Genomic DNA, 14,322 nt, shown 5'->3' with positions numbered 1-14,322 from the left:
TTTGAGAAGGACATACTAGCACTGGAAAAGCATTCTGTTAAATAGCTATCCACCACACCTCATTTGACAGAAGCATCTAGAAAACACCATGATACAGGAATATAGAGGGTAGATGATCTTCAAGTTAAGTAGGCTTCAACAGATGAGCAATTTCAATTGCCCTCAGAAAAGCTAGTGAAAAAGGAAAGGTACTAATACAACAAAGTCATAACATATTTCTAGTTAGCTATTGATATCATTTATTAAACACATTTATATAACCACTCACACATAGGCTGTTGAGGGCAGCTTATACATTTTTAAAAATCTTGCCATATAATAAAAACCTATTAAAAAAAATACTCCATCTGCCCATGGTAGAAACAACACAATGAAGTTGGCCACTTGATCAGATCTGTCTCCATTTGTGTCCCCAGGCCTGCTGAGAAAATGGGTGGATATTTACAGTAAAGCTGCATTTCTCCACATATGGATATTGTATCATGACAGCACCATCCAATAAACCAAGTGTTTACTTGGATCAGATCTAAAGGTCTCCTGGATCCCAGAGCACTACCTTCCACTCAATTAAAATTTAATTAGTTGGAGGAATAGATCTAGCTCTACCAGGCTGAACTTTGATTGGTTAGGCAGAGTGCACTCTCACATTTTATTCAAAAGGTTCACAGCAAACAGCAATGTTATCAAAATTACATATGCATGATGATGCAAACGCTACTGTCATGTTTCCGTGCCAACATTTGACATAAGCTGCATTTTCCAATTCACTATTTGGCTGCAGACACCCATGTTTGTACTGAGCAATACAGTGCAATAGAGTATTTACTTATCCGGGTTCTTTACTGTACCAGACACAATTTAGAACAATACTTAATTTTTATCTGTCAATGATTGTTTATTCAATTTAAATTCACCTTCCTATTGAATATTCAACAACAACTCAAATACCAAATAAATAATGCACGTTAAGATTATTAACAATAAAAGGCTGACAATGGGTGTATACCTTGCTTGATGGGAAGGAGGGAGGAGAATATAATTTTTAAAGGAATGTTTGAAAGCAATGCATAAGAAAATCCTTGCAGGTATTAGTTCAATGGACTATTAAAATTCCAGGGATGGGAGGAATTTTCTGGAGAGAGATATGCAGATTTTAATATTTGGACAGATCTGTAAGGAGAGAGAGGTGATTTCTCAGACACCCAGACCCTCAACCACGTAGGACTTTAAAAAGTTAACAATTTATTTTTTATGTGAAAAAGAATAGGTAAATTGTGTGAATCTTTTAATACAGGCATCATAAGATCCTGTGCACCAATTCGCAGTATACAGTAGATGCCCTATTTTCTACCATTTGCAACTTTGTGCATACATAAAAAATAATCCCATGCAGAATATCTTGCAAAGTGAAATGCACAGTAACTAAGGCATGGAGGATAACAACTATACTATTGCCAAATCCAACTTTTTCTAGTGCTGAATTTTTCCTTGTTTTATTGTATGTTGATCTTTAAAAAAAGATGTTTTACTTTTGGTAAAACAAAGACACCCTCTAGTCTAGAATCTCCTGAGTTATATATGAATATTGAAAATAAATAAAAAGTGCAGCCCTAGTCTGCAAAGTTGTACATACGATACAGTCACCAGCAGTGCAACTATCACATCACACCAAGGCTTATTATATTAAATAACATGGAAAGGGGACTGCAGGGCTGGAGCAGGAAATATAAATTTGAAGGCTGTTGCAATTAAATAATTAGAGTTTCTGATTCGGTTTGAAGATCAGATCCTCAGATCTTGCTCATTTCTTTAATCCTACTGTACTGCCAGTCCAGAAAAGTTGGTAATGTCCACAGAAATGCCAGTTAGGTAAATGCAGCTGTTTTTCACCCAGATAATTCTTGTTTTCTCTCCACTTCCATTAAGTCTTAACTCAACATAAATGATGAATCAACAATGAACAACACATTAACTTATGAATTGCACATGTTAACATGGTTCCTATTTTACAACAGTGAGCAAATATCGAAAAATGCTTCTCTCCTTTGCTTCTCCTTTTATCCTGACTCATGCATGTCTTACCCTCCCAATGCAGGAGGCCTGTTCCTTGGCAAGACAAGTTAATAGCTAATGGACTGAAGAATTGTGGCCTGGAAGGGCCAAAGGTGGAAGTTCAGACCCAAATAGCCAATAAAATGAACAAATCAAAGGAAAGGGAGGAGCTGGAAAGAATCTCTCCCGTTGCTAGGTCACTTTTCAGACAGGAGTGCAACATTAACGGAAAGGAAGAAGTCAGCAGCATGAGCAAAGCCAACCGAGCTTCCCAAAGCATCCTGTCCCTTGCTCAAATAGGGTCCAAATGGCCTACCTGGCCTATAAGTTGCTTATTGGCTTTGCAGGTGAGTAGAGTTACTAGGCAGTAATATTCCACTGGAGAAGAAGTCAAACTCTCTTGTGATGGGTAGTAGCAGGGGAGAGATTGTTTCTAATGAATTGGGAAGTGATTTCAGCATGTTGCTTGTCCAGCATTAATCCTGATATGCACGTGTGTCATGTTAATAAGGCAAAATCCATGGGGTGTTATAATTATTAGCTGATTATTATTCTTAACTGATGAGCTACACTTTGATGTGTTGCTCTAGGGGTGGGACAGAAATTATAGGTCTGATTGAAGATATTAGCCAGCAATTCTGGAATTAGATAGACAAGCCTTCTAGGTACACTATGCTGTCTTATGAACAAGGACAGAGCTTTATAAAGGGTAGGTAAGTGCTCTACTCTAGCCCATTGTTCCTTCTCTCTAGCATCTCCTGGTCCAGGTGTCTTTTCTCTGCGTGTTTCATTTTCTCTTCATTGCCAACCTGCCCAAGGAGCAACTGAAGGAAACTCCATCTTGGGATGGACTTCTAGCACACAATCTCTTTGCCTGTGGCATCTCCACAGCCATTCAGTGTACTCTGGGTACCAGGTAAGATGGTTTTAATCCCTTCTTCCCCCATATTCCCACAATCTTCCCTAGGGTGGATGAGGGAATAAATGGGGAACTCATCAAATTTGCAGATGACACCAAGCTGGCAGGAATAGCCAACACTCCAGAAGACAGGCTTAAGATACAGAAGGATCTTGAGAAACTTGAACATTGGGCACTATCTAATAAAATGAAATTCAATGGTGAAAAGAGTAAGGTTCTACATTTAGGCAACAAAAATGGAATGCACAGGTACAGTATAGGTGGTACCGTGCTCAGTAGTAGTAACTGTGAAAGGGATCTTGGAGTCCTAGTGGACAACCATTTAAATATGAGCCAGCAGTGTGCAGCAGCTGCCAAAAAAGCCAACACAGTTCTAGGCTGCATCAACAGAGGGATAGAATCAAGATCACGTGAAGTGTTAATACCACTTTATAATGCCTTGGTAAGGCCACACTTGGAATACTGCATTCAGTTCTGGTCGCCACAATGTAAAAAAGATGTGGAGACTCTAGAAAGAGTGCAGAGAAGAGCAACAAAGATGATTAGGGGACTGGATACTAAAATATATGAAAAACGGTTGCAGGAACTGGGTATGTCCAGCTTAAGAGAAAGAAGGACTAGGGGAGACATGATAGCAGTGTTCCAATATCTCAGGGGTTGCCACAAAGAAGAGGGAGTCAAGCTATTCTCCAAGGCACCTGAGGGTAGAACAAGAAGCAATGGGTGGAAACTAATCAAGGAGAGAAGCAACTTAGAACTGAGGAGAAACTTCCTGACAGTTAGAACAATCAATCAGTGGAACTCCTTGCCTCCAGAAGTTGTGAATGCCCCAACACTGGAAGTCTTTAAGAAGATGTTGGATAGCCATCTGTCTGAAACGGTATAGGGTTTCCTGCCTAGGCAGGGGGTTGGACTAGAAGACCTCCAAGGTCCCTTCCAACTCTACTATTGTATTGTATTGTATTGTATTGTATTGTATATTCTCCCAAATAAATGTATGAGGGTCCATTTGGTTCAGTTATGGATGAAAGCCAAAGTGGTGCCGTGACAATGTTGAACAATGAACAAGGAGACTCAGGTTAAGGCCTACTACCCCAAATCACCCAAGGAATCTCCCAGGGTGATTTGAGGCTAGTCACTACCCAGATTCAAAAGGTTTCTATTGGAATACAGTTGAAGGAGGGAGGTTTGATGAACAAAGAAAATAATATAGGCAATCCACAATGGCAGAGCTATTGGCATGGGATGATATTGTGGGAGTCTGAGGAGAAAGGAAGGTAGGCTAGTTGCTGCATTCTATTCCTTTCAGGTGGTGATGCTTTGCATTGGTCTGAATTTTTAAATTTTGCAGCTTTCCAAGACTGGGACAGGATGTAGGAACAACTGAGGGACAACTGCTATGTTTACTCTTTGCCCATCAGCCAGGATACCATTGTCCCCATGATCAAAGGAGATGATTAACACGTCCAGTATGGATGTATTCTGTACTACATTAATTGTAATAATATAATTGTAGAGATAATTGAAGGCCTGTCTCAAATATACAATTTCAGGAAAAGATTGATCCAGACTGATATGGAGCTCCAGATACTTTTGAATGATAACGGATTTTCTGGTTCCATTTCAGCTTTCAGCCAGGATATTTTATTGAAACTGTTTTGCAGTCTTGATGAATGACCTTCATTAGATATAGGATAGGAGGAAGAGTGGTCATGTTAATTCTTCTGGATCTCTTGGAAGCTTTAGGTACCATCAGCTATAGCACCTTTTTGGAAACTCTGGTAGAATTGGGGCTTGGAGCCATTATTTTACAGTGGTTCTGATCCTTCCTGTCAGACTGTGCCCAGAAGGTGGTCCTGGGAGACTATTGTTCAACACAACAAAGGCATATCTTTCTTACTTTTTTGGATAATCGTATTAACAGTTTTAAAAAAAGAAGATAAAAGCTAACACAAACTGATAACAAATAAGGGGGGTAGACATTAAAGAGAAAGTTAAAAGTGCAAGAAACAAAACAAAAAAGAACAAGAAAGAAAGAAAATTAAAAAGTCCCCCCCCCCCTGGGTTGTTTTACCTTATATTAATCTTATGTTCCTAGAAGTCTAGGCAGAATATAGAAAGAATATTTTGTGTATCTGGAAAGCTAACTTTGGAGATGGATAATAACTCCTCTGTTTAAGTTGCCACCAGTCCTTCCACCATGTTTATTGCCATTCTCGTCCCTGCAGATTGCCTCTGGTGCAGGCTCCATCTTTTGAATTCCTTATCCCAGCCATGGTACTGACCCAGCAGATGGCTCCTGTTCATCAATCAAAAGAAAACAGTGAGTTATGGTACACTACAGCACACACCACTCCTCCAAAAACATACCACTAGGCACAAGGCATTGTAATGACAATAGCAAAGCTGGCAGGATAACCTGTGTCACTTTCTTTGGATTTAGCAAAAGTTGTCATATTCAGTGGAAACCAGGTGGTGATTTCATTGTAAATCCATCCCTTAGATTAGAAGAACTAATATAACCATCTCATATTATATCAGGACAAAATGCACACCTTGCCTTGTCCAATCAGTAGAAAGGCCATCTAAAGCAGTCTTTTGTTTCCAGCTGTGCTTCCTGTACAGGTAAAATATGGAAGGTAACAGCTGCCTTTGATCCTTACCCTTTTGATACGCTATTTCTATTTTTTTCTTCCTAAATGATGAAAAAGTTTTAATCAGAGGGATGTAGTTAATATTTTCAGTTATTGTTTGGGTTCAGATTTTGTTCCATTTGCCCTTAGATTTCCATTCTTTCATTTAGAATTTTTTTCTCCAGTGAATTCTATAGATTTCTTTCACAAGATATTGAATTCTGGAGTTTTCCCCTTTCATTAATATTATTTTTGTTCTGACAACCCAGTACAAATGTACATATCCTTCTTTTTCATTTAGGCACCGAGGCTCCTGAAATATGTGCTGGGCTAGGCTGTGAAAACACAAGAAACCCAATGCAATTATTCCATGAGGTTGGTAGGCTTGATCTGTCAAAGAGGATAAAAAGCATTAAGATAAGAATGCCAAACAATAGCACCTTGGGCTCAAGAGACAATTGGAGGAGAATTGGGGTGGGTGGGGGACAGTGGTGGGTTCCTACCGGATCGCGCGATCAGGTTGGAGAATGAACCCGGAAGTGATTTCCTGCCCCGCCCCCTTGGCGTTTTTTGCATCGGGGCTGACTCCCCGCCACCACCCTGCCCGATGATTCCGGGGGCCATCCAGGAAGACGAGGAACGCAAGGGGGGGGACGAGGAACGCAAGGGGGGGGCTGCCCCCCCCACTGATGGCTGAATCTCGACGCGTTCCTCCTCTCAAAGATCTTTTGGGAAGGGAAAGAACTGCTAGGGGGAAAGCCTCCCATTGGAAACAGCGCTGAGTGAGGTGGGGAATCCTTCCGTTCCTCCTCTCAAAGATCTTTTGGGAAGGGATAGAACTGCGAGGGGGAAAAGCCTCCCATTGAAAACAGCGCTGAGTGAGGTGGGGAATCCTTCCATTCCTCCTCTCAAAGATCTTTTGGGAAGGGATAGAACTGCGAGGGGGAAAAGCCTCCCATTGAAAACAGCGCTGAGTGAGGTGGGGAATCCTTCCGTTCTTCCTCTCAAAGATCTTTTGGGAAGGGATAGAACTGCGAGGGGGGAAAGCCTCCCATTGAAAACAGCGCTGAGTGAGGTGGGGAATCCTCCCGTTCCTCCTCTCAACGATCTTTTGGGAAGGGAGGCTTCTCAAAATGGGTTTCTCTTTGCACCCTTCAATCCGTCTCTCTCTCCCTCTGACGTCCCCCAATGGCTCAGCGTGAAAAACTGGTGGGAACAGTGCAGAGGAAAAGGAGGAGGAAGGAAAGGGGGGAGAGAAACGGGGGGGGGGAAAGAGAGAGAGAGAAAGAGTGACACCCAAAGGGGGGAAGTTGGGAGAAAGACCTCCCTCTAAATACTGATGCCCTCTGCTTTTGGGGGGGAAAGGAGAGGAGGGTCCTTGGTGAACCTCTACCCCCTATTCCCCCTATCCCAGTTAAGCCAGCTAGGTTTGGGACCCAGCCTTTCTAACTTCATTTGGGATCTTCTAACATCCCACTCCCACCCGGTCACAAGGCCAGCAAGCCACTCCCACCCGGTCACATGGCTGGCAAGCCACTCCCACCCGGTCACATGGCTGGCAAGCCACTCCCACAAAGCAGGCCACACCCACAGAGTAGGTTCCAAAAAAATTTGAAACCCACCACTGGTGGGGGATTCTGTTTTGTGAACAGAAGTGCATTTCATAATACCTTCAGGGCTTTTAGCGCTTGGTAATATTATGTACACATCAGTCGTCTGGTTTGGTAATAATGCCAAAGCCATCACTTCTTGACAGCAAGAAAAGTAACAGTCGTCATGTAACTTTTGAAAGGTGAAGAAATGGCTAGACTTTTCTCTTGCCGAATTGGTAGGTTGTCTGAATCTTCTCCACCCTGCAGGTTAATCTATTGTGTCTGCATGGAAGTAGAAAGATGGAGCAGCAATCATGAGAAGGCATTGTTATTCCCCCCCCCCCCCATCCTCACAACACCCCGTGAAATGGGTTAGGATAAACATAACTAGCCAGAAACGACTCAGTGAGGTTCAGAGTTAATGGAGATTTGAATTTAGGCCTCTCTCAGACCTAAAGTAGCATTCTAACTCTGCTTCCCCAATCTGAGCATGTTCCCAGAAATCACCAGATAGTTTGACCATTACTGAGAATTTTGGGAGCTGAAGTTCACATATCTGGACTTATCAAGTTGGGAAGGGGTGCTGCATTATTATATTGCTCTGGCTTTTCTACAGTAATAAATCCTGTAGCTTTAATAATATTTCCTCTCTCCACCCCCCAGATCTCTGGTGCAGTACTAGTCTCTGGTATAGTACAGATGCTGTTGGGAGTGTCTGGAGCCTGTGGATGGATTGTCCATCATTGTGGCCCCATGGTCCTGGCCCCGAGCCTTTCTGTGATTGGACTTTCAGCTTACAAGCCTGCTGCTCTTCTCTGTTCTGAGAACTGGATAATCTCTGTGCTGTAGGTTCTTCAACACTCTTTCCCTAACTCTTTTCAGAAAACCAGCCAGATATCAGATAACTTTTCCAACCATTACATGTGGTAACCAGAGGTTCTCTAAGAAATGCCATGAATATTCCAGCTGATTGGTTCTCTCAGCAGAAAGCTCTAAGAGGACTTCTTAATGCTGAAATTGAAATCCGGGTGTTCTTAAAAGACAGTATGTTTCTCATTTTTAAAAAATCATCTATGACATTTTGAATTCCACAAAACTTTTTGTGAGGTCATGGCTGACCTTAGAAGTTTAAAGCTTGGGTTTTCCTTCTACTGATATAAGCACAATTTAAAATATATGCCATTACCCTCACACTTACTTTTAAATGCAAGGTGCAAGATGTGCAAAATTCCATAGTCTTGACTCTTTTTGTGTGGTTGGCATTTCTCTAAATGTATTGCCTCTAATACCAGAATAGGGATTCTTTTCAGAAAACCAGCCAAATATCAGATAACTTTTCCAACCATTACATGTGGTAACCAGAGGTTCTCTAAGAAGTGATTCTGTTTGTGTCTTTCACTTCAACTAAAGAGAATAAAGCTCCTATATGGGAAGATCTGTGTAAGACCAAATTCCGTCTTCCTTTGGTAGCATACTACAGAATCTCATCTACCCTACTATCTTTTTCAGGCTTGTTTTGCTGTGTATTTTGATATCCCAGCACCTGGCTTCTTGTCGACTGCCTCACTGCCAGTGGAGCCAAACAAAGGGACTTTCTGTAACATTTGATGATCCAGCCCTGCACATGTTTTCGGTACCAATTCATGAGTTATTAGTTAAAAGTTAAGAGTCAAACATTAGTGTAATAAAACAAATGAAAGGAAGTAATATCTTGGAGATAAACATCACCAATGTAGTAATACATTTCACTCTCCTCTCTGAATCCAGGATGTGGGGAAAACAGCTATATTTTTAAGGTCCCTTTAAGGATAGCAGAATTGGGACTTCTTAAACCGCTGGAGTGGTTCCCATTAAGTCCCATCAGAGGATGCTATGTTAAAGATGGGTGGATCATGCCTACTTACCAGATGAGGAGAGAAAACTAAAGACTCAGTCTCTATGTGAAAGAATTCTTCTCACGTTCACTCTATATTTCCTGCAGGTTCTGCTCCCCTTCTCTAGCATCTGGGTTATCTATGGGATTCTTAGACCTGCTGCAATTCCATGGGACAGTTTGCATCCTTCCACACAACATCTTAACCTCAGCAACAGCACTCTGCAGTCTCCATGGTTCAAAATACCTTACCCAGGTTAGTGAGTTGGCTGAGCCAGACTCTGCTTTTCCCTTGTGCTAATCTTCAGATTCCAATTCCTTTCTCTATTCCAGGTGAGCAGGGCTGGCCAGTGCTTAGCACCTATGCAGTTGGTATTGGTGCTGCCATGGGGGTTACTGCAAGTGTGAACTCCATAGGCTGTTACCTGCTGTGCAGCAAAGCCCTAAAGAATCCACCCCCACTGCGGTATTCATGTAACAGAGGACTCTGTGCTGAGGGCCTTGGTAGTCTCCTGTCAGCCGTGCTGGGAAGCATGTCTGGAACTGCCTCCAGTATGTCCAACACCTGTGCCAGCAGCCTGACTCAGGTAACAGTATGGGGTGGGCCATGGGATTGCTCAATGCAGAGATCTCACATGGGAATCATGACGTTAAAGAATGGGGACATCAGCCCAGTTTAAGAAACAACCTACAATATTCTTCATTTGGGTATGGAGCTATAGTGTCTAGGGTCATACAACAAGCTGAGCCTTAATACAATTCACCGTTTTGTGGCTTAGAATGTTTTAGGATTCCATAGATTTGCGGTTTATAGGCACCGCTCTTTAGTAAGTGTTGTCTGAACCCACCCAAGTGAAATATACCTCATAAACATGGCAAAATATCGAATGTAAACATACACATTCAGCTAGATAATTACTCTATCTCTTTACATACTTCTCTTAAGAATAGACATATAACAATTTATTCTTTTTTGCTTCTTTCACTTTGGGTTTCCCGTGTTCTTTGAGCTGTACATACTGCTTACTTTATTGAATGATCTGTATTAAATTTTTATGATACTACAGTTATAATTCATTTTTCCTTTGGGAATTCATCAATTTAATATAATTAATCTCTTTCCAGTTTTGAACAACACGTTATTGTTAACTTAAATTTAACAATAACAAGAAGGAGCATGATTTCACTTCAGTTAGGTTGATCATGGGATTTCCACAATTTGAGCTGCAGGAGGAAAGATATCTGAGCACATCCAGATATTGGGAGGAATGGGAAAAGCCAGAGAAGTACAAAGTGAAGATTCCCACACAGTATGACACGTGCTCAAAAATCTGTTTCCAACTAATATGACTATCACACAACTGAAGGGTTTTTTCCCCCTGTCTCCTTCATTTAATGGAATCCTTTTACTCTAAGCTTTAATTTTTAGTTTACTGGCATGTAGAGAGATCTATGAGGTAATGTCCATGAGGCTAACTTAGTAGGAGATGAGCTTTCATTCTGTTTTCCATTTTCAGGCTACCTCTTTTCGCTCAGTGTGGATTGGGGCATTGGCATGCGTAGCGTTGGGCCTCTCTCCCCGTCTTATGGGATTTCTTGCCACCATCCCTCTTGGAATTCATGGTAATAAATGTTTTCTGTATATCTCCCTGTGCACTGATTGGGGGTATCTTGGGCCACTATCTGCTTATTCACATCAGTGAGGTAAACTGGTCGTGCCTCTTTTATTGAACTGAATTGAATACTTTATTTGGCCAAGTGTGATTAGACACAGAAGGCATTTGTCTCCAATGCAGAAGCTCTCAGTGTACATGCATAGTGACAGAATAAATATAATCACAATAATAATAATAATACCAGTAAGAAGGGAGAGTAAGAAAGATAATAAGAAAGATCAATAATAATGCTATAGCCATACTACATAGGTAAATACACATAGACATTAGACAGCACTGGGAGAATTAGGTGTTCAGCAGAGTGATGGCACAAGGGGGAAAAACTGCCCGAGTGTCTAGTTGTTATGGCCTGCAATGCCCCGTCCCACCGTCCCAAGGGGAGGAGTTGAAACAGTTTATGTCCAGGGTATGAGGGATCTGCAGATGTCCTCTCAGTTCTCCTTCTGACCTTCACAACATACAGGTCTTCTATAGAAGGCCGGCTGGTTGCAGTTGTTATTTCTGCATTCTTAACTATCAGTTGGGAGTCTGTTATGCTTGATTGCTGTACCTAAATAATTTTTTTTTTAAAAAAACAGGTAATTATGGAGCTTTATTTCTGGAGACAGGGATTCTGCATGGTCATTTTCAGCATTTGACTCCCAGAAAATGTCAGGGTGCACTCCCTGATTGTGGGTGCTTCTTGACAATTTTTAAAATAACTCTGTCTTATTTATGGGATATTATGGCAACAGGGGTATTATTACTGATTTCCATTTGTACCACTATTTGCAACAGCCATTAGAATTTTTCCATCTTTTTTTTTGTTACCATAAAAAGATCCGTTAAGCAGGAAAAGATGGAAAAGCAGAATGCAGGAAATGGCCGTCTAGAATTACTCTTTATTCTACTACTTTGTCCTAACATCAAATGAATTTTGTTCTGCTTTTTTCATTCATGGGGGATCTTTGATTGCCAATGCTGTCTTCAGGAGGAGTGCTTTGCGTAACATACAGTGTGGCTGTGGGCACCGGTGTCTCCTACTTCCAATACACAGATATTGATTCGGGCAGGAATATCTTCATTGTGGGCTTCACCATGTTCATGGGACTTCTGATTCCAAAGTGGCTGTTTGGAGCACCTGAATCCCTTACCACAGGTACTGGTTGCGGGTGGAGTGGGATGAGGATTTCTGCATGCTGAGAGCTATAAGAACTTTAGCAAGACAAATGAAGAAAAAAACCCATGTTTTTTAACCAGATGTTTTATTTTATTGACTTTTTTTCATTCCCAACCAACAAGTCTATTTCTAATCCTGGCCTATAATAAGAGTTATAATCAAAATATTTAAACAGCACATTTAAACTCTGCCTGTGTTAATACATTTTGAAAGTAAACTAAAATTAAGAAAGACATAAAATCACTTTTAATGGTAATCTTCACTGAAACATGTTTCTTTCCCAAGCTAACATTTTTGGACATGTGTAAACTGAGTCTTTTAATTAGAAGTAATTCTTTATGAAGTTATAGTAATGAGGAAATTTAGAATCTTCAAACAATTAAGTGTCCCTTGATCTAGGCTTCTGAATTAAGCTATATTGAAATAAAAAGAAACAGAAATAAATGATTTTAGCTAAATTGTTCATGATGTTAATCTTTCCCATATGAAGCTCCCTAAGTGTGAAGATGTGCAATTGGGCTTTATTTGTGTTATCACTCATTTTGTGGAGATTTTGATCTTCCTGGCTGTGGGATTATTGTTTAGGAATTCAATTTCTAATGTAATTGCTAAGCAAAAGTTCTATTTCAGAAAATATCTTTTTCTTTTGCCACTTCTATTTTTAATTCTTTGCTTACTGTTTACATTAGATCAACACAGGAAATGTTATATAAAAAACATCAGGACATGACATTGTTAAATTAATAATAATGCTCTTTCTACAGGCTATATCCCGTTAGACCTCTTTCTGCTTTCTTTGTTGATGGTTCCTTCTTTTATAACTGGATTCCTATCCTTCTTCTTAGAAAACACAGTCTCAGGTGAGGAGACAGATTTACTTATTCTGATGAGTTATTGAGACACGTCTTCTAAAGTTAATTATTCATAATTTAATGTTATTGTGAAAGGACAATAATTGCTGCATGTAAAAATATTTATATTTATGGCTATTCTGGTAAGAGTTTGGATTAGTCACATTGCTGAAAGTTTTTGCATATTTATTGATTAGTGGGAATAACTGTTAATTTTAAGTTTCTAATTGGTGTTTTGATTGTTATTCTGAAGGTTGATTTCTCAAAGCGTTTTAGAGATGAGACATAACTATGTTACCAAATTTTTCATACATTTGTTTCTTAGCTGCTTATGGACTTCTTTTATTTGTTTATTACAGCACTTTCTGGCTTTTAACATTGCAAACTGTTTTGAGGGCTAAAAGATGCAATTTATATTATTTTACAAACAATGAAAAAGATGTGGAGCCATAATATCCAAAGATAAAATTTCCTCATGACAACCCATATTTATGGATATTTTCAATTCATTTTTTCAAGGTACTCTGCAAGAGCGTGGACTACTCAATCCTTTGTCAACAAGAAATCTAGAAACTGAAAGCAACTCACTTCAACACAGAAAGGAGGAAGATTCTACACAAAGATGCAAACTATCTTTAAACCCACAAAGGCATTTGCCGCCATCATTGTGTAAAGGGTTTCCTTTCTGTCTTCTCTGTCCCCCTGAGAAAAGTGAACAGGAAACTATGAATCATTATCCGTTATCGAAAGAACTGCACCATTTAGATGAAGAAACCACAGATCTACTGGTGAAAAGGGAAACAGTGAAACTGGAGTCAGAAATAGAGCTGGAAACAGAGAAGGAATTTAAAATTATACAAGGGAATTTGGAGAATCATAAGCATGGTAGATCAATGGCCCATGAGATAATTCCTCTCTGTTGATTTGAAAAAAATCCTTTTTCCTATAAAAAAATATTCTACAAAGACTATATAAATTACTTTGAAATTTCAAACATTTTGTTTGCAAACTACCTTGGAGACAAAAAATAATGTGACAATCTTTGTTAAACCTGTATTTTAAAATCCTTCCTTGAGCATTTCTTTGCCTGAGATATTTGTTCATTTATTTCCATCTCCCCAACTTCCATGAAGAGATTTTATTTTTACGCTTGGGTAAATAGGGTTATTCCACACTAAAGTGGACAGTGTGCAACCTAGACCAGAATTCTGAGCCCAATTATATTAAAGTGCTTGTATTGGATAATGAATCTGATGGGTGGTTTTTTTGTACTTCTCTTTCATCTTTAAGTATCTAAATCTTTAATTATTCAATGAAAACCATTATTTATCATTCAGATTGCCCTGTATCTAGAACAGAGGTATTCCTCCCAGTGTTGTCAGGTTATATTACAATCATCTTTGCTTATTTAGGCTGAAATTGTCTCAAAATCCAATAATTCTGAAGGTCCTACACACTGCAATTATGTATGTTGGGTTTTACAATAAAAATGTAATGAAGGATTTATTTTACATATTTTAAAATGCATAAAATACAGAAAACGTAACAGCACAAAACAGTATCACGA

General features: G+C 39.8%; 1 protein-coding gene across 1 annotated transcript; it reads left to right on the top strand.

Moving 5' to 3' along the window:
- The first annotated feature begins 2,274 nt into the window (after window positions 1-2,274).
- SLC23A3 (solute carrier family 23 member 3) lies at window positions 2,275-14,004 on the top strand. The gene is made up of 12 exons (XM_081933981.1): window positions 2,275-2,399; window positions 2,805-2,968; window positions 5,200-5,294; window positions 5,906-5,979; window positions 7,860-8,041; window positions 8,706-8,829; window positions 9,178-9,325; window positions 9,403-9,656; window positions 10,587-10,692; window positions 11,716-11,883; window positions 12,669-12,764; window positions 13,275-14,004. Exons 1-12 carry the CDS (start codon window positions 2,301-2,303, stop codon window positions 13,676-13,678), a joined length of 1,914 nt encoding a protein of 637 aa, XP_081790107.1. The 5' UTR covers window positions 2,275-2,300; the 3' UTR covers window positions 13,679-14,004.
- Window positions 14,005-14,322: the final 318 nt, after the last annotated feature.

Source organism: Natrix helvetica, assembly GCF_964273705.1.
Source record: "Natrix helvetica genome assembly, chromosome: 1".
Taxonomy (NCBI): domain Eukaryota; kingdom Metazoa; phylum Chordata; class Lepidosauria; order Squamata; family Natricidae; genus Natrix; species Natrix helvetica.
Note: the sequence above shows the minus strand (reverse complement) of the source record. Positions and strands in the feature narration are given on the sequence as shown.